Genomic DNA, 26,714 nt, shown 5'->3' on the forward strand with positions numbered 1-26,714 from the left:
GTTGTATTAAATTCTGTCTGGGACTTCTGACGCCTCCAAAGTTATATCAAACTATAAAATGCCTTCAAAGCTATAAACATGTGTGCCTGCTGAACTAGACTGAATTAGAATTACCATTGTATTAGGATTACACTTGCCATTTTATGGTATTGAGTTTTTCAGTGCGAATCTGCTGCAGCCCTCTCAACACTGTCTCCCTCCACATGTGAGCCGTGCAGCTCACGGTTGCAGTTGAAGCACTCAACAAAACGAGCATTCATCAGTACGGAAAAATGCCCCATTTGCACACACCGCACTTGTATTATGTTTGCCTTTAATTTATGCCTCCAAAGGGACGCGTAAACAATTAAAATTACTCGCAGCAGTCGGAGTAAATCCCGATAAATCAGAATACTAAAACAACACGAGCAGATTTACATGCAAATTGGCCCAGGGAAGGTGGCCACATCAGCGTTTCGGGTTTCACTGTGTTGTGTGCTTTAAGACTGCAGAGAGTCTTGTAATTTCAGCCGTGCAGCCCGTAAACAATCCACTTCACCACGAAAGACAAAGTATAGTGCACGCTGCAAACTTTTCATAAATCACAGCTCTCACCTGGAACCGGTAGGCAACGCCGCAACCTTCTCTAGTGCAGGTACTCAAACGCACTCCATCTCCACTCATTACAGTGCTAGACTACCGTGAAGTGTCTCCAATAGTGAGCAGCAGGACTGTTCATCAGAGGTGACGTACAAGTGGGAGCGGGGGATTGGGAGACTGATGGAGCTGTGATCCAAACACACGCCCTGCACCTCCACAACAAGCCCAAGGAACAGATTTATCTGAGGAGAATCAACAACAGCGCTCGGTGTACACAGGCTCCATGCGTAATTAGCACTATAGACACAGAGAGCAGAAATATGCATCGCCTGGCAAACAGCATTGTGATTCAGGGGGAACGGCAGAATAAATAGGTGCTTCTGTGGTCTGACTTTCTGTCAACATGCGTGAGTCGGATTGTTTTTGTGCCGAAAATCAAAAGAACCCCAGAGTTTTAGAATAGGATGTGTTCATTTTTGAAAGTAGAGGTAAAATAAAAGTCCTGATTGTTCATTCTGCTGCGAGTAAACAAGACAAGTGGAAATAACGAGCCGGTGTGTCGTTGTTTTGTTCAACAATAATTCTTTATTAATGTTGATAAAATAAGATCAGGGAAGATTCCACGAAGCCCAAACAATCTACAAATATCCTCCCTGAGAAGCAAACATAAATATTGGCCTCGTAGCGTCTCACACTTTAACTCAACATCCACCTTAATTATTCACGAGCAATAATTTTCATAAAACGGCACAAATTTTCAAGGCAGTGCAGTAAATCCCATGCTCCAGATGTTTGGCTGGAGCCACCAGATGTGTTGTGTAGTCCTTCAATGTTGAAGTTCACAGTTTGTATTTTGATATTAAAGGTAAAGGCTGCGATATGAAAAGTGTTTTTCTATGTTTTCTCTCTTAATTTATTCGACTTGCAGGATCTAAGAGTGTTTGTTGCTGCTGAAGTCTTTGATACCGATCAACAAACACAGTTGTGTTTTGAAGAAAGGCTAAACACAGCAAATTTAACCAACACAGCATTGAACAGTACACTTGTAGTTATTCTCAGCAGGGGATGAACATATTTAATCGGCTTCAGACTTTAAATGTGTATTGTAAACTACCCGAGAAAGTGCAGTGCTGATATTTGGTACATTTTGGACACGATAAAAAAAGACTATAAAATCTTCGGTGCAGATAAACCAGGTAGGTTGAACACAAAGTTTTCGAACTTCACTCTGCACCATAGATAAAAAGCTGTGCACACAACGTTCCAGCACACAAACAATAAAAAAGTGACAGTATATTGTAGAACTGTTTTGATGAGGACTCACTAAGGAGAAGGAATAATTCTGGAGTCGCTCCGCTGCATCAACACAGGACAAGAGAACAGCGCGTTACAAACAGGCAGGTATAGAGCGGGTTCTAGTATTTGTAATTTCATCAGCATGATCATGTTTTTGCGATTACCTCAAACAACATTCATCGTAATGATGCACACGATCACCCAGTGCAACAGTGAGGCGGATTAATGTGCCTTTATTCGTTTTTGGACAAAAATACACATATATATACACAGATGATCCTTGGTTGTGGGATTTGTCGACAATAAGAAAAACAGCCTGATCCTTGGAAAGTGATTCGCTGGCACTTACTGACACATAGAAGCAAATAATCCTAAACAATCAATGTCCACAAGTACACCCCTGAGTTTAAAACATAACATGTGATACAGTAAATACTGTACGTAAACTGTAAAAGTAATAATGCCATCCCATCATGTTTAGTGTGCTGCCCGTGACCCAGCGCAGACACTGGATTGCAGCACCGGGCTTTTCCAGCAGAAAGCGTGGCAGCCCAGGTCTTTGTGTTCGCCTCATTCATGCACTGGGTGTGATTATTTTCCAAGTCATTTAAGTCACATAAAAGCATTTAATTAATAAGCTCCATCCATTCGTGGGATCCCCTTCATAGTCAGCTGAGCATTACTTCCGAGAGCCACCGAGGCGAATCCTCTTAATTGAGAAGTGAAGTACAAGGCATCTGTAAACAGAAGGCGCATAAATAAATAGTTCCGTGTAGATGAGGACCACCCTTCTGGCTCATTTCTTTTTTTCCCGCTGTTCCCAGGGCTTGTGCGGAGTCCCGTTTCTTGTTTACTGTCACTGTTCGATCCCCCTGTCTGACAGAAGCAGCACCTTGAGTGAATCTGGTCAAGGTGATGTTTAGTTTGGATGATGAATGGATGAGTGGATGTGAGCTCGGTCAGGAGCTATGGATCACTGGACCTGTCTTCTCCGAGCAGGCTGTTGCCAAAGTGTGATGCCTGACCAGCGCTTCAGATGTGAACACAGTGCAACACACGTGGGTCAACCCCTCTCCCCAGTCTCCACACACTCCATCAGAATCATTTAACGTATTTAATTTAGTAAAAAAAAATTAATATATATATAAAAAAGGTAGATCAAGCCTCTCGATATTTGTCATTTCTTTTTAAGAAATCAAAAAAAGTTAAATTTCATCATCCCCATTGGAGACAGATTCATTTCTTTTAGAAAGAAAATGGCTTCAGTGCCGAGACACCAGACCATGACAGCTTCTGTTGAGTGTCTCTTGCTTGCTGGTATATTGGATCATGTCTGTCAGTTTGTTTGTGTCACTGACTGTGGAAGCGTTGTAGAGTGCAGTCTGCCGACACCTGTCATCATCTGGGTCTCCCTCCATGAGCCTGTTGCTGGAAAAACACAACAACAAGCCCGTCATTGGCGACATGTCATGCAGAAGAAGCAAAACCTCTGACACCGAATGTTACTTTTAAAAACTGCCACTGTGTCGCAAACGCTCAGACTAAGTACATTTCTGTGGCAGAGGGAAGACTGTCAGTCATAAAGCTGCAGCATCCAGTTAAAGGTGCTGCCAATCATCCTCCGAGCAACGCACACTGCTGAGGAAAGTACAAACTGTTGAGGAGGTGGTGCAGGTAAGAGAGGAACTAAAACACAGGAGGAACAGCCTGATGTGACTCATGAATGCACATCTGAGAGGGAACCAAATGTTGGAAATCTAATATCGATAAACATATGGCATCTGTTGGCTGCAGAGTCAAACTCTCACTCACCTGTCGTGGGTTGGTGGGGTGGGCAGGGTGCCCGTGGCCCCGGGCATGGGCATGAGGATGGGCATGCCTGTTTGGACTGACATGCACGTGGCCGTTTCCAGGATGGTGATGGTGGTTGGCGGCAGGGCGGCGCTCCACATCCAGCCGCTTTTGTGCTTCGAGGTGCCGTTGAGTCACTGGTATGTTGACAGGAGGTCTGGGGGGCTGAGGACCTCTGACGGGGGATCTGTGCTGAGTCCGCTCTTTGGGGAGCGTCTGGAACTGGGCGAGGGGCATCACAGGAGGAGGTATCGGTGCATGATGAGCCCGAGCAGCAGGAGCTTGTGTCTGCGGTCCGGGGTGAAGCAGGGCGGCCTGGGTCTGTTGTTTACGATTTTGAAATGTCTGAGCCCTCGCAGTGTGGGCTGTGAGTGCAGCCTGGGTTAGGTTGGTGGGATTAGGCTGGGCAGTAGGGTGTGGGGCTGGAGCGGTGCCTCCTTGGCGAGGGGGATTGGCACCATGTGCGACAGGCTGCATGCCCAGGCCTTGTGGTGAGTTTTGGATCGGCGCTGCTCTCTGTTGCTGGGACATGTGCGCCTGGGGAAGGTGATTAGGATCAGCCAAAGCTCTCGTATCTGCACTCTGTGGTGCAGTCAGTCCCCGCTGTGTTGTGGGTCCCTGTGACATGGCAGAGTGTCCTACAGAGGCCTGCTGGCTCGTGTGAGGCAGCGCCTGGGGGCTATTGCTGTGTGTGGCTTCCTGCCTGGGGGCAATCTGGCTACCAGGCGAACCTCTGATTTCTCGCGGATCGCTCTCCCTTTGAGTGCGGGGGCTTCTCTGTGGGAGGCGTAAGGCGACAAACTCTGCTACACTGTGAACGTTTTGAGGATCAACTGAACGGCCCCGCGTCCGTCTGTCCTCTGTCGGAGCCTCTTGACTGGTTGGACCTCTGCTCCGCAAAGTGTTGTTGCTCTGAGGTCGAGGTCGAGATCTGTTTTCTGTCCTCGCCTCTCGTATGGGCGGTTGGGTGGTGTAGTCTGTGCTGTCGGAGGTGTACTCAGTGGGTAACTGTCTTCTTTGAAGCGTACTGCTGGGATAGGAAGGTGTCCCTCGCTGGCGATCCCATGGCATCTGTTGACGAGAGGAGCTGGGAGTGTCATCGTGTCGTTCTGGGTTTCTATCAGATCGACCACGACGCGCTGTGTCCGGCTCGTACGTCTGCGTGTCGGCATTTTGCCGGGAAATATTATTATTGTTCAAATGTGTGTACCCAGTCGGTATGAGCCCCGGCTGAGCTTGATGACCTGAATCCTCTATGTGACCGTTCAGTCGGGGGTCACTGGGATAGGATTGCCCACTTTGCATTCTGGGATTTGATTGACCTGTATGCGACGGGTTTTGCTGTGTTTGTGAAGTGTTATTATTAGTTGCGTTGGAAAAGGGAAATGAAGCATCTTGCTGAGGCTGTTGGCCGTTGGTGGGGTACGAGTTAAGATTGACGTGAATTGTGGGCATTTGTGCGCTGCTGTTGTGCTGGGCAGTTTGTGGCAGCGTGTTGAGGCTGACCTGAACAGCCGGCTGCTGGTTGCCGCCCTGGGAAGGGCCCGCCTGTATGAGAACATTAGAGTTCTGCTGCTGTGTGTTTGGGAGCGTGTTTGCATTCTGAGCATCGCTGTGCGTGAAAGCTTGGTTGTCAATGCCATTGTGTGGGTATGAATTGGTGTTCTGAATGGCATTGTGTAGCAGTCCATTTGTGTGGGTATGACCATTGTGTCGGTGTGTGTCAGAGTTGTGCAGGCTGTTCAGTGGCACTGTCTGCGGGTTGCCACGGGTTTCCCGCAGGGCTGAGTACGAGCGTCCAGGGTGGCGTGTGAGCGTGTTAGTGTAATGGAGGGGGGGACCTTGGCCCAATTCCCTTGCACCGATAGGTTGTGGTACTGGAGGCTTAATGAGAGCCGATGAGAAATGAGGGGAGGGGGAAAAGAGACAGTGAGAGAAAGATGGAATAAGGGAATTAATTTGTGAAAAGACATTCAGCACCATCACCTCAGACAAAATCAATATATGAATCAGATGTAAACTGTTATAGTGGCTTACCAAAGGCCTGGGGTTTGGGTTGGTATTCTGCACAAACACCGTATCCCTTTGTCTCAACTGATCTGTAGATACAGAAATAATAGCAAAACAACATCTCAGTGCGAAAATAACCTACTTGGGCCATTATAGAGATCTATTACAGCTATTATAGGACCTAGAAATCTTTAAACAAGCCTTTTACAAAGTGTTTCACTCAACATAATATACAGCAAAATGAAAAATGGACAAACAGACTGTCCACGATCGGACAAACACACTTACCCCTCCTTTTCCGTCTGAGACAAACAATGAGCACGATGAGGAGCACGATGATTAGGATCAGCAGAAAACATCCAATCACGATCCCCGCCACTTCCCCTCCATCTAGACATGTTTCTGAAATAGAAAGAATGGTGTCAAAGGGAGAGAATTAATAAAGATAATGAGTCTGGAGCTGAGACAAGAGCAGGAATAGAAAAAGACTCTAAAGAAAGGTTGATGAAGCACAGCAGAGGGACGGTGGGAGAAAGAAATGAAAATAAAAAGAGGAGAAAGTGTGCTTGTAAAAGTCACTGGACGACTTTGACCAAATTCCCAGCAGATCAATCTCCCAGGACACTTCCTGTCCCTCTCCCGTCGCGAGGACAGATACAGGGACGCAGTCCAAAACCAATCGTCATCATTATCAGTCACAGGGAGGTCAGCGTCCACCATAACTCACCTACGACGGCCAAGTCTGTCCCCTTCTCAGAGGTGCCGCCAGTGATGGTGTTTTTGGCCGTGCAGACGTAGAGGCCGCTCTCATCGGTTGAGAAAGTCTGAAGGCTCAGTAACCCGCTGTCCGGTTGGCCCGACACGACGCTCTGTCCGTCACGCTGCCACGAGAACTGGGCAGGGGGCAGCGAGTCAGACGTACAGGTGAGACGCACAATCTGTCCCACCAACACGTCCCCTCCCCCGACACATTCCTTAGGGGTGTCCTTGGTCAGTACTGGGGTGTCGGGGCCATCTGGTTCAGTGAGGATCAGAGAGGACATCGATATTAGCAGCAGAAACGGGTGGTTCTCAAGGAAAAAAAAGCAGAAGAGCACATCGAGTTGCGCTTTAACTAACTGCAGCAAGTTGGTGTTAGAGAAGAATTAAAGCAACACTATGCAACTTTTTTTACCCTGAAATAGCAGCTTCAAAATGAGTTTGATGGTTCAGTGATTTTGAATATGTAGAATGCTGCTTCTTTCATTCCCACTCCTCACCCTGAACGTCTCTCTTTGCTCTATGTAACTTTGGTGAGTGGGTACGAAGTGTGGAACTGGCTGATACCTGCAGCTTCAATAGTCAGAATCAGGTCCAGCAAGTTGAAGAGTAAAGCTGACCTGTAGATCAGTTAAAAGGACTCGGAAGTCATTAAAAACCAGAGTTTATCTCCAATATTCAGCAGGAAACTTGGAAAATATGAACAATTCTAAACATACTTTGGTGGATTTGTTGCAGCCGCAGCTCTTGGTGATCATGGGTCATAATTATTGTCCAGTTGTGTTTCAGTTCAGTGAGTAGGTCACGCAGGTCAAGAGATTGATACTCGGACATCAAGCCCAAAAGAATGAATCAGCATGTGTGGCTGCAGAGGGCGCTGTTGCTCAGTAAGCGTTGCTTTAAATTCAACTCTTATCTTTAAAAAATTATTTTGGTTTTTAGGCTATGTGTAGCAATAAGAAAATACCAAAGCGTACTTAAACGAATAGTTCAATATTCAGAATAAATGCTTATTCGCAGGCTACAGTACGTGGAGTCTTCACTGGTTGCCTGGCAACCTTAAAAATAAGCTAATTAGAAGCTGACCCCAGACCAAGTAAGTGTATCTGTAAAAATGTTTTTATTGAATAATAAGTGATTGCCATTTAATGAATTGTAATAATTGTTTATCAATCAAAAACAATAAAACAAATTGCTTGTTCCAGCTTCTCACATGTGAAAACTGTATTTTTCTGTTAAATATCATTTCAAATTAAATTAAATGTCTGTGGGCGTTGGAACTATTGATCAGACTAAACATGCAATTTAGCTTCTGAGCAGGTTTGTGGGGCATTTTTACTGCTGCCTGGTAATTCATGGACTGGAAGTATCCAGAGATGAATCAATAATGAAAATAATCTTTAGCTGCGCCTCAAGTTTTATGACTTTTATTCAGAAAGCTGAAATGAAACAGCCTCTGTGAAGTGATTTCTCAGATTCGATCTATTATTAAATTCCACTGACACAGGTAGCAGTGATTTAATTTACGCTGGCTTAGGTGCAAATGTTTTGACATGAATACGCAATGGATTTCATCATCTGATGTGTTAGATGCTGGATGGAGAACAGGAATATTAAGGGCATAGTCTTTGTAGGATGGGATATTACTGCAGGACTTAATGATGTGATCAAGACAGAAGCAGCACAATGAGCTTCAGCAGAAACCCGAGTGCACTGCAGCACAGTCTGTGCACTGCAGCGTGGATAAGCAGTGAGTGGCTCCAGCAGATTAGCTGCCATTTATCTTGATCAGTGTAAACTCACAGTAGACAGTGAGGCGCTGCGTGTCGGTTTGGGCGCTGACAGGGTTGCTGACGGTACACGTGTACTCCCCGGCATCGCCCCGTCGGGCCGGGTTGATGTCCAGAGAGCCGGCGGAGATGGTGATCCTGGGGTCGTCAGTGATGGCTGCGCCTCCTTTGCCCCACTGCACAGTGATCTCAGTCCCCGCGGTCCACGTGCACCTGAGGGACACATTGTTCCCCTCCACCGCCACTGAGGGGACAACCAGACTCACCCCGGCCACTGCGTCTGCAGTGGGGGGGGGGAAAGAAGAAATCAACAAGATGTCTCCAAAGAGCTGCAAAAGCAGAGATTTACTAAGAAAATGTATTATTGCAGGAGAGGGCACACACAAGTTTGAGTGACAGAACAACGGAGGGCAGCGTTATGTTTCCGCTGAGGATAATTTGTTGTAATCAAAGCAAACGAGAGCGGAGAGGGGACCAGATCCAGGCAGAGGCACAGATGGTGAAGAACGGGGGCAGGCGGTGTGAGTAGTAGACGAGAAGCCTCTCGGTGGCCTAAGTTAAATAATTGGGAGAGGGAGGGAGAGGAGGGGGCGTACGGAGGGAGGCTGTGTGACGAACAGAACCGCGGCGAACAAACACACTCGAGCAACTGCTAAACAGCTCTAATAGCTCTTGCATTAATGCAGACTCTCCACTTGGCTGTGACTCAGCAGGAGCGTGTTTTTTTTAAATATATTTCAGGGTTTTTTAGCTGCCGTAAGTTGCGATGAGTAAGTAGGAGGCAGGAAGCTGTGCTCAAGGACTCGGCTGTTCCATGGCATAAGCCAGCTGTTTGTGAGGGGGCCTCTGCTTGGCTGGTGCCAGCGGGGGGGGGGCGTGCATCATCCTCCCAGTGTGGGTGGATGACTGGAAATAAAGACAAGACACTCAGCTGCTCAGGCTCCATTACAGCGCTGAATACAAACAAATGCAAATACCCTGTGTACCGTATGTAAATGTAACGCTACATTTATGCTGCTACAATATCAGACATCTAAGAGCATGAGCGCTGCATATCAAATGAGTTGGGATTAGCATGAAGCTCTGATCCATGAGCTCCAGCCCCTCCCTCTTTTTTATTAATATTACCTGGTGTGCTACGGGTCACTTATTTCATTACACCTCCCAGACTAATTCTCTTACTCCCCAAATCCTCCTTTTCTCCTCTCTCTTCTCTTTCCTCCCATCTGCTCCTCCTGAACATTATCGCTTCCCTCAAAACCTCCCTCTCCTGCACACTCCCACCTCCCCTCGTCCTCCTTGTCCCCCTCTTAGGAGAGCTCACACTTTCTGTTTTTAATCCCTTACCAAATACCCTCAGCTGTACGGATCTGGAGTTTTGGGTCTGGCCTGTACCAAAGGGGATCACGATCACCATGTAGTTCCCCGCATCTTGGAGCCTGGCGTCTCCGATCCTCAGCTGGGTGGCAGCGATGGTGACCCTGCCCAGGAACTGGGGCACCGGATTGACCGTAGCAGCTCCTCCGGCCCACAGACCCAGAACCACGCTTCCTTGGTACTCCCATGTGATGGACAGGACCTGAGGCACCGTCAGCACCGTGAACACTATCTCAGTGCCGGTCTGAACCAGCACCGGGTCTGTCTGGAACTGGATCTGCACCGGGCTCTGAGCCAGTACATCAGCAGAGAGGAGGACTAGAACAATCAAAGAAAAAGAGGAGAATCAGTTGAGGAGAGCACAAAACTTAATTATTGCTTACGTTGCGTGTTTGCATACAGATGGAAACTCTGTATATATAATACACTAAAACCAGATAATATACGGTTATAACCACAATCTGTACATAAAGATGCACGACACATCTCCACTTCCTCCCGTTGTGCAGGAGTGAAGCAAAGATTTCCCAGATATAAATGCTGCTATTCTGCATTCTCACAGTTTATGAGTCAAACCAGCGGCTCCAACATTTTTGTCTTTTGACCCCGTTTATAGAAGCAGTGATTGGTTGGGGCCCCTCGTCTTCTGTCAGACAGTTTCAATTAATAATCATTTGAGGCATTAAAAGGTAAGTTTACTCAAAAAATCGAATACAGTCAAAAAAAATGAATTTGTGAACAAATCTTTTTATTCTTCTACATCCAATTAAACAGTCATGTTAGGCTTTTTGACCCTTAGACTGGAAACCACTGGACTAAACTACCAAACTGCATATAAAGTAGTAAAAGCTATTAATATTTGTAATATTAATTAAAAGCTAAATTTTCCAACAGAATTTGTAGTTTTACTTTCTGATAATACTTTAACTGCACAAATTGAAAACAGCTTTCACCACTGCAGAGGGAAAAAAAAGCTCAGGGGGTAAAAACCCATTAGTTAGACACACACCCTTTGCTTAGTAAACCCTTAGTGATCCCAAGCTAAACATCTCTTTTGTTTTCGTTAGCTTGACTTAACGTAAGCCGTGTTAAAGTCATATTTGCGGTTCCCAAGAATCAGCGGCACACGGGTAATTTAAAAATAAATTTAAAAAACGCTGTAAAGACTTAATGATTTAACGCATGCGGGCATTATGCTGTTTGTCCATATTTGGCGGCTGGTCCTCCCACTTGTTTGTGTTGGTATTAAAGACTCAGGCAGGAAAACCCAGGCTGAACGTTCGGGCTCTTACTGGCATATAAAATCAATCCATATGGTCGTGATCAGTCTTGCTGGACCGACTTTACACGGTTGTCTCAGGGGAGCCAACAGAGATATGGATTGTTTTCAGGTTCCCACACTGAGGCCGTTCAAGACAAGAAATATGTTGCAGCACTCGCTTCAGAATATCAGTGGCCTTGTTTCTTTTTCGGCCGAGACACAAAGATAAAGAGTCGTGAGTCAGAGGTGAGCAACACCCATGACTGACGCAGCACCGCTTCAATGGAAACTCAAATATGAACAGTGACTCAGAACTGGAACTTGATGGGTTACACACAACTACATAATTAATATAAAATTTGAACAACGGCAACACACTGATTATTAAACCGTGGATTAACTGGCAGCCGGAAAAGTTTTTTTTTTTTTACTTTGTTGAACTTTAGGTTTGTGTGGGTGGGTCTAATGGGTATAACTGCTCATTCTAATAACCCATTTCTTCTAAGCTAACAGCTGTTTCTGCAGAAATGTAAAATAAATCACTTCTTGTGCACCGAAGGTTCTTTGTCAGAGACACATCCACCGAAAGAAGAAACACACACACACACACACACACACACACACACACACACACACACACACACACACACACACACACACACACACACACACACACACACACACACACACACACACACACACACACACACACACACACACACACACACACACGTGTTTCGAGCAGAAAAACAGCTTCCACAAAAAAAGAGTGTAGGTGGAATCACTTTTGTGTAATATCAATTGCCAGCAGACAGGCACAAAAATTAATATTTAATTGTATGAAAATGTTGCTGATTATTACTTTAATTATTATCTTTCATGCATGAACAACAACCCTTAGATAATGAACAAATTAAAATGTAATTTACATTCCTGGTACTAATTTTCTTGGCTCGTCTTGCTGCAGCAGCACAAATAGCAAAAGTGGATCTTTGCCGCTTTTTCAGTTTTTTATGCATCCAACACTCAGAAATATCCTGGGTGGAAAGATTGTGGCCACAGTGGTGCTGGAAATGCTGCTGGCTCCCATTATACAGGATCTTCAAATATAAAAACCAGCACACTGAGATAGTAAGGCCGGCATTATTCTATAATATTGTTATTGTCTACAAATTCCATAAATGCCACCAAGGAAAATGATTACTCTGTCAACACGTTTCCACTTCCCTTCCATGTTTGTGGCACTCAGGTCCAAGACAATGTTTTTCCTGCTTAAGTCATAAATCTATAAAGACTGCTCCCAAATGTATAGTTTCATTTTTTGTGATTTAATGTAATGTCCTAAAACAGCTGGGCTCTTTAGTTTTAAGCAAATATAACAGGGACTAGTTTTCAGCTGAGCATTAATACACATTAGGTGTAATACAGCGGCAGAGAGGGGTGCGATTGAAAATACAATAATACAAGGTGCTCACTGGTGCTTTTATTTTGAGGAATAAGCAAAATCAGGCTTTGGCTACACTGACAATAAACTGTCAAAATCAATTCATTAAACACGTTTCCATGGACACCAATATTCCAATATCAACCTGATTAAGCCAATAATCTGAATCAGAAACTGCCACGTAAACAGTATTCTGACCATTCCACATTGATCAGGTACCAACTTCATGAATAAGCATGTCCTGGGTTTGAGTGTAAATAAAATGTGAACATAATGAGGAATTTAATCTTTTGCAGAATTAGAAAGAAAACACTCAAAGGGGTGAACACTGTAGCATCGAGCATTGAACTACTTCAGGTTGCAGTTTTTAGATTCAGGCAGGAACATATTCTATTAACAACTCATGTTAACATCATAATTGCAGTAATGTCATTTTTGATTTTGATCTTTCCAAGGGATTGTTGTTGATAAAAAAAAAGCTAGGTTCATTGGACACCAATATTCTGATTACAACACGATTAGTGTGAATAAGACGCTGCCATGTAAACAGTATTTTCTCGCCAGCCTTATTCTAAATTGTTTATGTTGTGCTGTGGTGACACAAGAACCTGTATCACAGGATTTCTCCTTCATCTTTACAAACATTTATTTCAAAGAAAAAGGCTTTAACGTTTGCAGCTATGTGTAAAAAATTTAATTTATTTTCTTCTGTGTGTGTGTTTATCTAATTGTATTGATCTATACTGTGCTGCCGCATAATAACAATTTTAAAGTTAAATATTCACAACAGCAGCCAAGTTTCGTTGTTGCCAGAAGAATCATTCATGCATGAACAACAGCAACCACACAACTTATGCAGCGACATGAAATAATTGTATGAAAGTGTAAAACTTTCATTTATTTCCTCCCCTTAGTGAGTTTGAATTGTAACGGTCGGGTTCAACAATGAAAAAGCCAGTTCACCTGTAATCAGTAACTATCGTAAAGTTATATTTCCATGAGCAACGACCAGGTTTCGGTATTGACAGACGACCTTTTGTTTCGTGCATGTACAACAACAACCACGCAGCCTGTCATTTGATTTTGAAAACTGTCGCATCGCCCATCCCTGTCAACAAAATACCAAACGGCACCAAGTCACAGTGAGTCAGGCCGAGGGTTCAGGTGTGGGAGGACGTCACGTCACGTCACTCAGCAGCCGGTGCACAGGCTGAGGGAAAGACCGAGGGAAGGACCGAGGGATGGACCGAGGGAAGGACCGAGGGATGGACCGATGGAAGGACTGAGGGAAAGACCGAGGGAAGGACCGAGGGATGGACCGAGGGAAGGACTGAGGGAAGGACTGAGGGAAAGACTGAGGGAAAGACTGAGGGAAGGACTGAGGGAAGGACCGAGGGAAGGACTGAGGGAATGCAGCCATTCAGGTTTAAGAGCAAGTTAAAGACGAGCTCTGTGCTTGAAATGCAATTGTTTTACAGACGTGGCTGGAATATCTCAGCTTCAGTTTATTTTCCCTGCAAAGAGCAAACTCCAGTGAGACTGTGAGGGCTGTTTGAACTGTGTGAAGAAGAAGAGGAGGAGGAGGAAGAGGAGGAGATAGTGAGAGCAAATTGTTTTACCTGCCAGTGACAGCGTGATAAGGAGCAGAGGTTGTCTCATGTCGTCAGTCAGGCCGCTCTGCACAGAGATTCAACTCTTTAATACACAAAATTACTTCTGCTCTGAACACTGATAATACTGAACAGAGGTTTTAAACAGACTCTGTCCACAGAAGACTTCATATGACTGTGCTGCTGCTGCCACACACACACACACACACACACACACACACACACACACACACACACACACACACACACACACACACACACACACACACACACACACACACACACACACTCCAGTTCACACCTGACTGGAGACAAACTCCTGGTGAGAGCGGTTGAATGTTTAAAAACTCACCTGAGTATTTCCCCTCGTCCCTCATGTTCATGTTTGTGCTTTAAGTTTCATGTTTACTGACGAATGAGGCCACTTCCTGTTTCCTCACTCTTACCTGTGAAGGACGCACCTGTTCTCTTAAAGGGGCCGCGGCCATTTCTCTGTTCAGCAGCAGCAGTGGGAGGAGCTTCCGTCAACCAGTAAAGAGGGACATATTTAATGTTGTGTTGCAGCTGCAGACTCTTACACATTAGATATGAGAGTAAAAACACACAATGCACTGATGTGGATTAAATAAACTAACCCTATATTATAAGTGTTTAGAATTAGCTGCACAGAAAACTCTGCTTATGCATTGGTGCAGTCTATACAAATACAATATAGTGATATATATATATTATCACTCTCAGGGGACATTTTACTGGATTTACTCAAATGTGATTATTACCACCCCCCTCCTCCTGGGCTGTATCTTTGCTCCCATCGATTGATCAGTCACTCGGCAGGATTATGCAGAAACTTCTCTACAGATTTCCATGAAACTCGGACGGGACGTGGGCCAAGAGAGAATCCAATACATCTTTGCCATGGATCCGCACAAAGGGCCTCAAAAAATCACTTTCTTTAACATGTGTTTTCACATTTTCAGCAATTTCTCTGGGAATGATTCACATGGATCTTGGTGGAGGCAAAAAAAAAAATCAGGTTTATTCAGGGGAATGACATCTATAATATTTGATGCAGCTAGATTGAGTTTAAGGAGACTGTTGGGCCTTGGTTGAGGTTCGTGCTCTGCAAATATAGTTTCATATAAAGGTCTGTTTGCATTCTTGTAAAATACAGTATGTACTTCTACTGCTTTAGATTGGGTTTATATTTCCTCAAAGTACAAAGAGCACATAAGTACACGTACAGAATATCAAGAAATGTGAATGGTTTCTTTCCACTACTGCATTTAATAGCATTAAGAAATGTAAAAAAATATTACAGTAATAGATATTTGTTTTACAATCCACATATGACAAAATCATGCATGTACATGGTTTAAAATCTATCTCTGTAAAGGCTTTTAGATAAAGAAACTCATATTGATGAGACACTGATAGCTGACGGACATCATTTCATTTTTCACAGAACAGGAATCATTTTATTTTCTCAAACTGGTGATGGCCGCCCTTTCATGATTCAAGGTCATTTTTATTAGCACTCCTCACATGCTGTTACATGGAATCTATGATCTGATTATTATATAGTAATTATATGGATGTAATCATATCTAAATGCATTCAATTATTTGCTTAATTTATTCACTGCAGTGATATGGATTCATGTGATGCAAAACCAGACACTGATTATTCTGCATATGGAACCAGAAGCATATGTTGATATCGGGAGAGAAAAAATGAAAAGGAGAGAGAAGTGTTGTTTCAGCTGATGTATTAGTGCCCCCCACTGGTAAACTCCGGTAAACAGCACTTCTGTGTAGACACAGAACACAGTGGGAGCCACAGCTGTTATTCCCCATGGTTATTCATAACCCCACTGCAAATACAAATGGATTTATAATCAGTTTTAAATCACTTGTTATATCTGTGCCCCAGGATGCATTTCCTGAAGTGACAATCTGCAGAGCTGAGCCCAAAAATAAGTGATGTCATTATGTTTCTCTGCTCCGGTGGTGTAAGAGAGTCTGTATCTGACAAAACAATTTGATCTCCAGGTCTATTTAATCACTTTTCCCGAGCTTTCGATCACATTACACCACATTGTTTGACGGGAGGGTTTTTCCTCCATGTTTCTGCCAATAGCTGATGATTAAACTCTAATTTATATGTGGTTGCGATGAATGTGACCTTTCATTTCAGTAGGACTTCAATCCATCAGGAGCCAGTTCACTGTTAATGAAGCAGACGTAGAAATTGTGAGGTTCTTCGCTCCAGCTCTCCCAGGGGGAATGAGAATAAAAATCAATGGCATTCCCCTTCACGTGCTCAGGGGGGGGGGGGCTCTGAGTTGCATATGCGAGGAGAGAATTATTGAAAAACATAAGAATAGAGTAATTCATGTACGGCCTCCTCTTTATATTCCAAAGCCAAAGACAATGTATTGTGTCTGGGGGGCAAATGGTGTTTGTGCCGGATAAGATGCCTGCAGCACAAAGCTGGTTTCATACAACTCAGTTCCAGCATTGTCACTGGTTTCCCTTCAAAAGAAAACCATTGCATTTTTATCTCTGTTTACATAAGCAGTGTGAAAAAAATAAATCCCCCACCCCCTCCGAAAAGAAATTGAATGTGAGAGCATGTGCTAGGTGGACTCAGGTCAAGAGAGGAGGGAGGGAGGGAGGGATGGAGGGATGGAGGGGGTTGATATTTACAATGGAAAGTTCTCAAAGCAGAGAGAGGGACGTCTACTGTACAGGAAGCAGAGGGGGGAGTCAGGGGGGGGAGGAAACTGCTTGAAAATAAGGTGACGCCTACGTGACTCACTGACCAGACCTGACAAGCACAGGAGGAGGGGAGAAAAGGCCAGAGGAGGTGAAGTGGAGGAGGAAGAAAACATTTTTAGCCCTTTTTCCACCCGTTTGATTGTGTTTGCAGATCTGGAGCTGCTGCCTTTACCTCGGTCGCTCCTCCCAATGCAATGGCAAATGCTTTGAAGCCATAGTTTTATTCCGGGGCCATAAAAGAAATCTACTCACTGAGTGAACTGCACCTTAACCTCAGAGAGACAGAGCGAGAGAGTGAACACAGACCTGAGCAGCTCTGTTATTGTTTGTCTCGCCTTTTGGAAAGAAGGTAGGTGAATCCCACTCGAGGGGATTTCAGTGTGGATAACTTCAAGGTAAACAGCAAGGTGAATTCCAGGCTGCAGTTAATGCATGCAGGTTGTGTTCCTGCACAGCTCATCAGTGTTTCCTCTCCGTGTGTGTTTTCTTACTTTGCTTGAAGGGCTTCAGTTTGTTTTTTCTTGTTTTGGCAGCAGCACCGTCCTCATTTTGTTCCAACTTCTCTTCCTCCCATGCCGGTATCTTTGGCTACTTCACAAGTAAATTAAGGGGGGAGAAAAAAAGAATAGCCCAACCATTTGCATTTCATTTTTTAATAACGGGACGTGCAGCTTTGATTTATGTTTTTATTTTTTCATTTTAATTTCACTTTTTCTTCGGAGGGGGTGGTTATCTTCCTCGCTGCGGTGGCACCCCTGCTGCATGAGAACAAAAGGAAGTGTTGTGCTGTTGCTGAGGTCATGGACAAATTCCACCCTGTGTTCTGTCTCTACATCAGCAGGTGTTATGGATCTGCGGCGTTTCCCGAGCTGGAGAGTTGCCCTGCTGCTTCTCTTGAGTAAGGCTTTTTTGTTCTCGGCACCTTCCTAATAATGAACTAAGAAATAAAAACGCTCTCACAACAAACTGTGAATACTGAAGAAGGTTTTGCTTGTGTGTAATCTTTCCTCCTGTGCTTCTACTAAAGCCCACAGTTGTCTTTTTGTACATGAAGTCTTAAGTTTACCGGAGGATAACGGAGGGGTGCAGCCGTCAGTTAGACAAATGAGGGAGATGTCTTCTTAAGTTTCAACCTTTTAGTAGAAAACGTCTTTCTTTGTGTCAGTGTCCTTCCACTGCAGCTCAACAAGGAAACACTGTCCGCACTGGACAAACACTGCAGGGGCTTTTATACTGAAACTTCTGGAAGATACTGATCGATTTGTTTAACTTCGTCTGCCAAAAGGTCATCCAACAGAAAATAAACCCACAGGAGGTTAGAGGGAGACAAACTCAACCTTCATCATCGTGGTTATAATAAACGAGTCACTAACACAACAAGCATAGATATGATCAGTTGTTCAGATTTCTTTTGGTAATGATATAATGATTTATATTTTGGGATATAGTTTATTTGTCATCATTTTGCTTCGGCAGAAAGTAGGTCACATAGGATATGGGTGGGGATGATACTGTTCACGTTGTAACGTCAATGAGAAAATGTCTCTGCTCGTCACTTAATGAATTAATAACGTCAGTAAACATGTTTGTCTTCTACAGCAGGATGTTCATTTTGTATATTACAGCCCCATTGGGAGTCAAATAGACGACTTGGGCGTGGTTACCGTGAGATTGACAGCTAGTAGCGTCCAATGGGTGCAGAGGTTACAGTTGTAGGTTGTCGAGCTTTCAGTCAGGCTCCACCCCCTGCTTCTCCAAATATGGTAACTTCTGGTTTCAAAAATACAAGAGGGCGCCGGACAACAATGGGTTGACACTTTGCCAGTAAGGGATCTTTATAAATAGTGTTTATAAACAGCAGTGATAATCACATCCAACAAAACCTGCATGTAAATATGAGTTCATGCTTTATTGACAACACAAAAATGTTGCAGCCTGAAAAGAGCGATTGCAAAACTTGTGTTTGGTTGATGTCCACACTGTTCACATCTCCTTCATGCTTTGCCGATCAGGTTAAGACACTTGATTAATCCTCCTTGGAGCGAACGCACACAGGCTTCACTGCAGCTCTGACTGTGATTTTAGGATATTGACGTGGTTTGATGGATATCACATTAGGCATGGCGGTCGTGCTCTATAAATCATGGCTTCACACTGTCTGACAGAAAGCAGCCATACATATTCATAAAGCACACGAGGACAGAGATGAATTATTATGCTGCTGTTTGTTTTATTAGCTTCCAGCTCTGCCCAAATAAGGCAAAACCTCCAGGAGCCCAAAGGTCAGAGCTGATGAATATGAAAGACTTAAGGTCATGAAGAGAAAACATGCACCAGACGCTGATGAGCATGAAATAACAAACCGTCCACTCTCTGTCCTCAGTGCCATGCGGGCACCAGTGTGTGTCGGTGCACATCCTCAACGAGGAGCCGCTGCACGTCATCCCCAGCTCAAGTCTGGTTCTGAAAGCCAGCATCCAGCCGGGGCCCCTGGAAAAGGTCTCCTTGGTAACCTGGGAACGTCAGGCCGAAACTGGAATTGCTCCCACGACAGAGACACTGGCCACATGCCCTGGCGATAGCTCCAAGTGCTCTGATATGAGGCCAAACGTCCGTGTGAACGTGGAGCAGCAGGGGACGACACTTCAGATTAATGGATACAGCAAAGAGGACAGCGGTGTGTACGCTGTGACTGTGACGGATCACAGGGGGGCCAAGACCACCGCTCACTGCATCGTCAGGGAATATGGTACAGTATGATGCATGGGAAGGGATTTTCAAAGGAGGCTTAAGATGCTGTTTTAGTTTCTTGTGTGTTTCTATATTCTATAAAGGTCTGCAGGGCTAAAAAGCTCAAATTCAGAGGTAAAGGGTGATATCGTATTTGCATAATGCTCCTGAAGCTATAACTCTGGCTGACACTTCCTACACACACTGAAAGCGGTTGACCAATAACAACAGAGTGTGTCCATCTGGCCAATCAGAGCAGACTGGGCTTCAGTCAAGCGTTTCAGACAGAGGCTGAAAAGAGGAGCTGCAGCAAAGGACAGTTTGAGGAAAGAAATGAGTTTTCTGAATATTAGAGCTTGTAAACTTTTTCAAGTAATAACCCATTTTAAAATTTTAAACCTGAATATGTCTCCTTTGGATATTACGTGTTGCCAACAGTCATTTTTACAAGCAGGGTTCATTACAACAGATCTTACTTTTACTTCCTGTCCCTGCTCATTTGAAGAATTTGGGTTTTTCCATGTTGAGGATTAGTTTCTTTTCTCTGATCATTTCAAAATTTCCTTTGGACCAAACTAATCTCCCCTCAAAGTTAATTTAATACTTTGGAGCTTTTATAACACCATCTGTTTTAAAGGGGAAGATTCTTTTCCCTCTTTCAAACAGCTCAGGTTTAAATTCAGATTCGTGCTAAAGTCAGCGGGCTGTGAGGCAGGCTTTGAATCGAAGGGTTTTCACAGGGATTTCACAGAAACTACTGAACTTTCCCAGAGGAATGGAAATGAAATCGTCGGCATTTCTCTCTCGGAGCCTCGGACTTTTCCCAGTTGTAATGGAATTGTAGATGTTCACATTTACATTTTCTTCAAGTTCTGTAAGGACCTTTTTTTTTGTTCATGTTCACTTCACAGCCGAGGTTTTAACAGGCATTTTGACCTTGCAAATGGAAATCCTTTCCAAATCCCTTTGGGTTTTTATATTTTTCAAGCAGTTTCTCAGACAAAATAAAGCACTTGAAAAACAGCAACATGGGCACCGTCAAATCAGGGTTGTTGTTTTTTTATTTTCAGACATTAAATCTATGAAAAACACTTGATTAATTGCCAAGATAAGAATTAATCAGTTTTTAGGGCTGTTAGAGAATTCTCTCCTCCACGATCTGATCTGGTAAAGAGGACGTCTGAAGGTCAGAGGTCAGTGGATGTTGGGGCAGCAGCCGAGAAAAGGGTTTATGAATGTAAATACTGTTTTTCCGCAACGTTTATATACAGATTTAGTCTTATATACACGTTTTACATCTCAGAGTAATGATATGAAAAGATATTTCAAATACTCATCAGCTGACCTGGAGTTAAATTAACAATTATCAATGGTATTATAAATGTGCTTTAATTTCACACCAGCGGGCATCGTTTCTCTCCGCTGGCAGATGTCTCATTTCAATAATGAAACACTTGAAATTAAATTTGCCTTCAGGACTTGCTTTGTGGGTTTCTCTCTCCGACTCCGTGCTCGGAGATTATTTCGCCCCTTCTGGTTTTTCCCGTCAAAGCGTCTTTGCTCTCGCTCTCGTTCTGTCTGCACAAACGGTTTAAATTCATCAGCTCCACTCTTCTCCACATCTGCTCTCTCAGCTTCCAGGGTTTTCTATCATCCCGATCCCCGACATTATAGCCTCACTCTCCGCTCTCATTACGCTCTCTGAAACGGAGCCAGTTTCTCCTGACAGCTTTAAATGTCTCTCATGATTCTTTGGTGTCGGCTAGTGCCCACAGCCAAACACCTCACGCGTCCCATTGCTTCTATCCAACCGTAGATTAATACCTCCACCTGTTTCCATACTTATCTTTATCTACTTGTCTTTTCCAGAGCCCGTGCACCACGTCTCGGTCAGCATCAACGTGACTCACTCCTCGCTGGTGTGCGGCGAGGCCTGGGGGACGGACCCGCACTTCAGCTGGCTCCACGAGAGAGTCGCCATCAGCACGACAGTCGGAAAGGTCTCCGGAGATGGGTCGATGTTGTCGGTGACCATGACCCCCATTTGTGGCCACTTCACCTGTTTGGTTAGCAACAAGATGGGCTACAGTTCTGCCACCTACACTGCAGGTAAGTGCCTAAAAATAGACTGTACATAAAGATGGAAGACAAAAGCTCCATAAAAAGTGAAGCCAGTGCCTTAATCGCCCCCTGGTGGCTGACTGCAGTATCGCTCATAAATCTCGCCTCCTTTTTGTTAGTGGATGGGACTTGGTCCAAACAAAACAGTCAAAGTACAAATACATATCTATACATATTTGATGCTACAAAAAGGAAGTGAATCGTCATAATTAACAGCTGAGAATGACTTGCTATCGGTCAAGCGAGTGTATCAGCACTGTTCAGACTGTGGCTGCAAAGATGGCGGTGTTCGTATGCGAGATATTTCAGCTTAATTTGTGGGCAGTGGGAGTAAGTGGCGACGTGTCGTCCATCTTTATGTACTGTGTATGATATCGTTTGTCCGTCCCTCTTTATAGAAGTAGAAATATTGTTCTTAGAAATATATGAATTGTACAGTTTGCAGAGCCTAAAGCTATAAAAAGTAATATTAACATTAGAAAAAAAGATTATTGTAAAGTTAAAGAAGTCACCTATAGTCAACACACATGGCAAAATTGCTTTGGCCCAGATTTGGCCCACATCCGGTCCATGGCTCCTGTTTGCCAGATCTGGGCGACAAGTTGGCCACCTGTCAACCAAAGGTTTGCCAAAAAAGGCCCACATTTGTTTTGGAATGTCTGGGCCACTCATCCATTTTGTCCGGGCCACAATAAAACCAGAAGTGGCCCACATCCCTGTGCAATCTGGGAAGTGGGTGTTTTAGCATCTTTCAGCTCCTTGTTTCGGTTCACTCTCATCGATGCAACTTCCAGACACATGTTTTTGTTTCCAACGAGAAGCTCTGAGAACCGACTGTATCTGTCTGCCCATCTCCAGTCAGTAGATAGACCAAGTCAAAGCCAAGCTGGTGAATTAGTGAAGAGTTCTGCAGCCACACTGAGGCAGACATTTCCCTCAGGAGATGACTGAACATTGGACTCATGTTCACCAGGTTGCAGACGCACAACTCCCAATGAATGATAATGTTGCTCCGTGTCTGATCCGTGTCCTGATTGCTCTCTGCTCTGAGTCTTGTATCAGTGGTGGGGTTTTCAGTGATAAAGGATTTTCCTCAGTGCGATCAATAAATCACGACCGCCACACTGCCGCTACTGCTGCTAAAGAGGCGAGGCTAATGCAATTCCTATCTGCCAAGAGGCGTGATGATCCAAAGACAGTCTGGGTGTTTCAGGATGCCTCCTGTTAGCTCCAGTCTGTTCAGTGGCAGACTTGTTGCAGTGGACCTCTCAGGCCTTTCACATACATCTCATCATCTTCTTTCCACTCGACAGCACCTTGCGAGACGGAAGGCAGAGGGATGACGGCGGTTGTCGTGTGTCTTGTTCTCCTGCTGCTGTTCGGAGGAGCGCTGGCACTTCTGCTGTGGCGGTACAGTAATGCACATATAGCGACAGGCACAGACACAAATCTCATTTCAGGCTACGCTCTGATCTTAAAGCCAAACACTGAGGGAAGATAAGAGTCTTGTAGCAGCTGCATTTAAAAAACAAGTGAGTGTGCATAATGCAAACTAGATGCTGCACAGCCAGAGTCCTCCCACATGATCCGTGTGGCACACAGGCCGCGTCTGCTGACAACACAACAAGCATGTCCACTGAACGCTTTGTCACCGCTGTGTGATCTGAGATTTCACTCGGTTTCGTTTCAGGAGACGCCGGCACAACAACCGAGGAGACAGCCTGCATGAGCGTTTGGAAGAAACCATCTGAGAGAAAAAAGAGCCTCATTTCCTGTCCTGGGAGCGGTATGACCTCACACGGCGGTGGAACAATGTGAAGAGTGAACTGCTCACTGGAAGATAAAGATACTAAATAAATATCTAAAACTGGACATTCGGCTCGACGTGCCAGCAGCGTCGCTACACTTCCTCCTGCTGGGCTGTATCTGACACTGTATTTTAATACTGAAAGCACTGATCATTTTGTATCGTCTATCCTTTGTATTTAAAATGTACTGTATTGCCTTCATAATAAAACCTCTTTTCAATATGTGAGCGAAGCTTTAATCAGTGATTCACCGGAATATATCTGAAAATAATAAGACTTGTTTCCACGATTGCCCAATGCACAGAATTTCAATAACAGCCATGTGAAGTTCAGGTGGCCTGAAGGGAACTAGCTGCAGACCATGACACCATCTTTGACATTGGACCAGCCATTAGAATGATGTGCAGTACATGAATTCTTCAGAAGGGAAAAATAAATTGGTTATTGAGTCACATTCTGCCACAGCGAGATGTTTTCTAGTGTAGATGTGACCTCAGAGTGTTTGCAGAAAAAATGTGTCATTAAAAAAGGTCGCAGTAAATACGTGTTTATGTTTTGGAATCAAAGTTTGAAATGATCAAGGTCAGATAAAGACAAGAATTGTCCCCATTAGACGGCAAGAGAATGAAAAAACATAACAAAATATATATGTTTCATTGCACAAGAAAACACCAGAAATAATGAGCTGATACAAATAAAATGCAGCTTCCAGTAGAATCTCTGATTTACTGTATCTCTTCATTGCTCATCGTTCTGTCACTGATTTTGTCGATGCTTGAATTGGGCTTTATCATAGTCTGTATATAAAGATGGACGATCCATCGCCACTTCCTCCCAATATACAGAAATGAAACCAAAATACCTTAGATACGAAGGCTGCCATCTTTTGCCAATTTGGAGCCGGAGCCTGAGAAGTGGCGAGCGTTGCGTGGAGCTGCGGTGTCAGGGCTCACCGATACGTACACTCGACCAATCGTGCATCTTACTGAGAAACTTATCAACACAATAAACACTTTACGAAACATTTATTTAACGTGTATTTCGACTTTTTACCTTGGCCCATGTCCCATCAACTAACATGGAGGAGGCTGGGTTTTTATCACCTATACCACAGCCGGCCACCTGAGGGCAAATCATATGCTTTGGCTTCACTTTGCAGGAGCCATCATCTCATCCATTAAACTTTTATTTTTAGGGTTAATGTATCTCCCGGGATTTTTAATTTAAAGTAGATGTTTTTTTTCCCTCTTCGTTTAAAGTGTTCTGTGTCCATCCAGATGTTCTGGTGATGTTCACGGTGAGAAATGAACCCATTTACCCCTCAGCACTGACACGGCTGAGCTCCGCGGGGCCACGTTGGATCACGTGGGAGGAAACGGAACCAGAGGTCAAGTGGAGGACAAGTCATATCAGGTGCTGGAGGAAAAGACATTGAACATCTGCTGTGAAAGTTTGGGCGTGCCTCTGGGAGATTTAGCCAAAGATCCATTTTTTCCCTTTTGCTTTCTATGCCAATATTCTCGAGATGTATTAAAAGAAAAGTCACTTTATTCACAGCTACAAAAGTCCTCAATATTACCAGCCCTTAATGCGGATACAAGAATGGCAGGTACGGCTTAAAGTTCCCAGAGGCTGTACTCTGAGATGGAAAAGACAATGATGAAATATTATGAAAATGGAATGAAAACTGGTGTGAGAGTAGAATACTGATCACTCACTGAAGCCACATTGATGCTGAGAGTTGCTGTGTGCCTGCCCTCTAAATGCACCCGTCCTATATGAAACCAATATGTCAAAAACGCAGGAAGTATACAAAGCATGCGTCACTGGGTTCCGATTATCCCTCTCGAGAGCACTTTTGACAGTAGGAACGTAAAGCGAGGGCAGGACATTCCTCAAACTGCTTTCTTACCAAGATTTCTGCCAAAGAAAATCCCCCTTGTGTCACAGAGCCATTACCAGAACTCTCATTGTACGGTTGGTGTACCCGGTGCTCCCTGGCATTCATGCACCTCCCGTCAGACGGCAGAGGAGATGGAGGTGCAGCCGAGGCAAATCCATCAAGTGGAGCTCAGCCTGCTCCTCTGTAGCTGGACCTGTATAATAAATAAGTCCTGCAGCTCCTATTAAAGAGGCCGGAAGACATTTATCCTGAAAAATATACAGCAAGCGATATTTGTACATTTTTACTGTCAAAAGGACCAAAACAAATAACGAACAAGGGCTAATTCGTTGTTTATTAACCCAAAGCATCATGTAGCTCAACTTTTTAGGAAGTATATCTGAGGCTGATCTTTACAGACTTCCATTATCTATACTGCTTGTCATGGGGGGGGGGGCTGCAGCCAGTCTCAGCTGACACTGGACGAGAGGTGGGGTACACACACTGGACATTATGGCAGCGTATCACAGGGCGTGAATATAAAGGCCCGGTCACACATACACAAATGTTTCAGTGGCGTACATTAGAGCGAGGAGGCGAAAAAAACATTTGCTTCCTGTGGCGAGGCAAATCACAGTGTGGCTTCGCGTGGAGTTCAACTTTGGCGGAGTTTGCCCCGTGATATTTGCGTCACATTTGCCGATGTGTGGCCGGGCTCTAACTCGCAAGTCATGAATCAAAGTATGAGCCAAATTGAAGTTTTCACCTGATGGTGACGCTACAGAAAACAGGAGGGGATCAATATATCAAGTATTTTAATTTAACCACCACAGGGTACGACGAATGTAAGCTCCACATTTCAGGGAAGGCCATTAGCCACGCTGCTATCATTGGTTTAATGGAGAATATTCTGCTTCAGGTTCATAATTTTAACTTGCATTGAAAATGTTTTCATGCTCTAATGTTCAAAACTACATCGCTTTCCTCATAATGTCCATTGCTGCAGCTCCTCTCTTCAGCCTCTGGTTTTAGCTCCTGTCTCTTTAAGGCCCAGTCTGCTCTGATTGGCCAGCTGGAACACTCTGTTGCGATTGGTCAACCGCTTCCGGCATGCTTGGGAAATCACGGCCACTGGTCTCGCATCATGACGTCACTTTTTAACTTTACAGAAATTCTATAAACATAAAGAAATCTATACAAACAGTCCATAGAGGAAAGACTAAGTGAAATAACATAATACGTTTCCTTTAAATGATTACGTGTTGTCAGTATTAGATAAAAGAAACAAGCGGCATGGACCCTTGATTATTATTTTTTTCTTCCAAAAATCATCGAAATGATCTGTAAATAATTAAATTCATTACAGCTGCATCGACTCAGGAGCGTCGGTGAATAATGACAAATTGTTCAAATGGT

At 44.2% G+C, this 26,714-nt stretch overlaps 3 protein-coding genes across 7 annotated transcripts in view; 2 read left to right on the plus strand and 1 right to left on the minus strand.

Moving 5' to 3' along the window:
* Positions 1–26,714, plus strand: part of LOC117777400 (hemicentin-1-like) — a 1,765,934-nt gene that overhangs the window by 475,864 nt on the left and 1,263,356 nt on the right. The gene's annotated exons all lie outside the window — the stretch shown is intronic.
* On the minus strand, positions 1,630–14,460 carry si:dkeyp-97a10.3. 3 transcript variants are annotated; one of them, XM_034612168.1, is made up of 10 exons: positions 14,330–14,460; positions 13,987–14,044; positions 9,633–9,980; positions 8,299–8,565; positions 6,464–6,751; positions 6,025–6,138; positions 5,764–5,825; positions 5,077–5,610; positions 3,688–5,046; positions 1,630–3,303 (listed from the first exon to the last, which is right to left on the minus strand). In XM_034612168.1, exons 2-10 carry the CDS (start codon positions 14,024–14,026, stop codon positions 3,274–3,276), a joined length of 3,042 nt encoding a protein of 1,013 aa, XP_034468059.1. In that variant the 5' UTR covers positions 14,027–14,044; positions 14,330–14,460; the 3' UTR covers positions 1,630–3,273. The 3 variants fall into 3 exon arrangements, with proteins under 3 accessions (XP_034468059.1, XP_034468057.1, XP_034468058.1); XM_034612166.1 differs by having other exon boundaries at positions 3,688–5,610; XM_034612167.1 differs by lacking the exon at positions 13,987–14,044 and having other exon boundaries at positions 3,688–5,610.
* On the plus strand, positions 16,852–23,640 carry si:dkeyp-97a10.2. 3 transcript variants are annotated; one of them, XM_034612234.1, is made up of 6 exons: positions 16,852–17,106; positions 17,480–17,655; positions 19,141–19,506; positions 21,357–21,596; positions 22,922–23,018; positions 23,299–23,640. In XM_034612234.1, the coding sequence occupies exons 2-6, from the start codon at positions 17,520–17,522 to the stop codon at positions 23,357–23,359; spliced, it is 900 nt and encodes a 299-aa protein (XP_034468125.1). In that variant the 5' UTR covers positions 16,852–17,106; positions 17,480–17,519; the 3' UTR covers positions 23,360–23,640. The 3 variants fall into 3 exon arrangements, with proteins under 3 accessions (XP_034468125.1, XP_034468126.1, XP_034468127.1); XM_034612235.1 differs by having other exon boundaries at positions 17,596–17,655; XM_034612236.1 differs by having other exon boundaries at positions 17,599–17,655.

This window comes from Hippoglossus hippoglossus, chromosome 16 (genome assembly GCF_009819705.1).
Source record: "Hippoglossus hippoglossus isolate fHipHip1 chromosome 16, fHipHip1.pri, whole genome shotgun sequence".
NCBI lineage: Eukaryota > Metazoa > Chordata > Actinopteri > Pleuronectiformes > Pleuronectidae > Hippoglossus > Hippoglossus hippoglossus.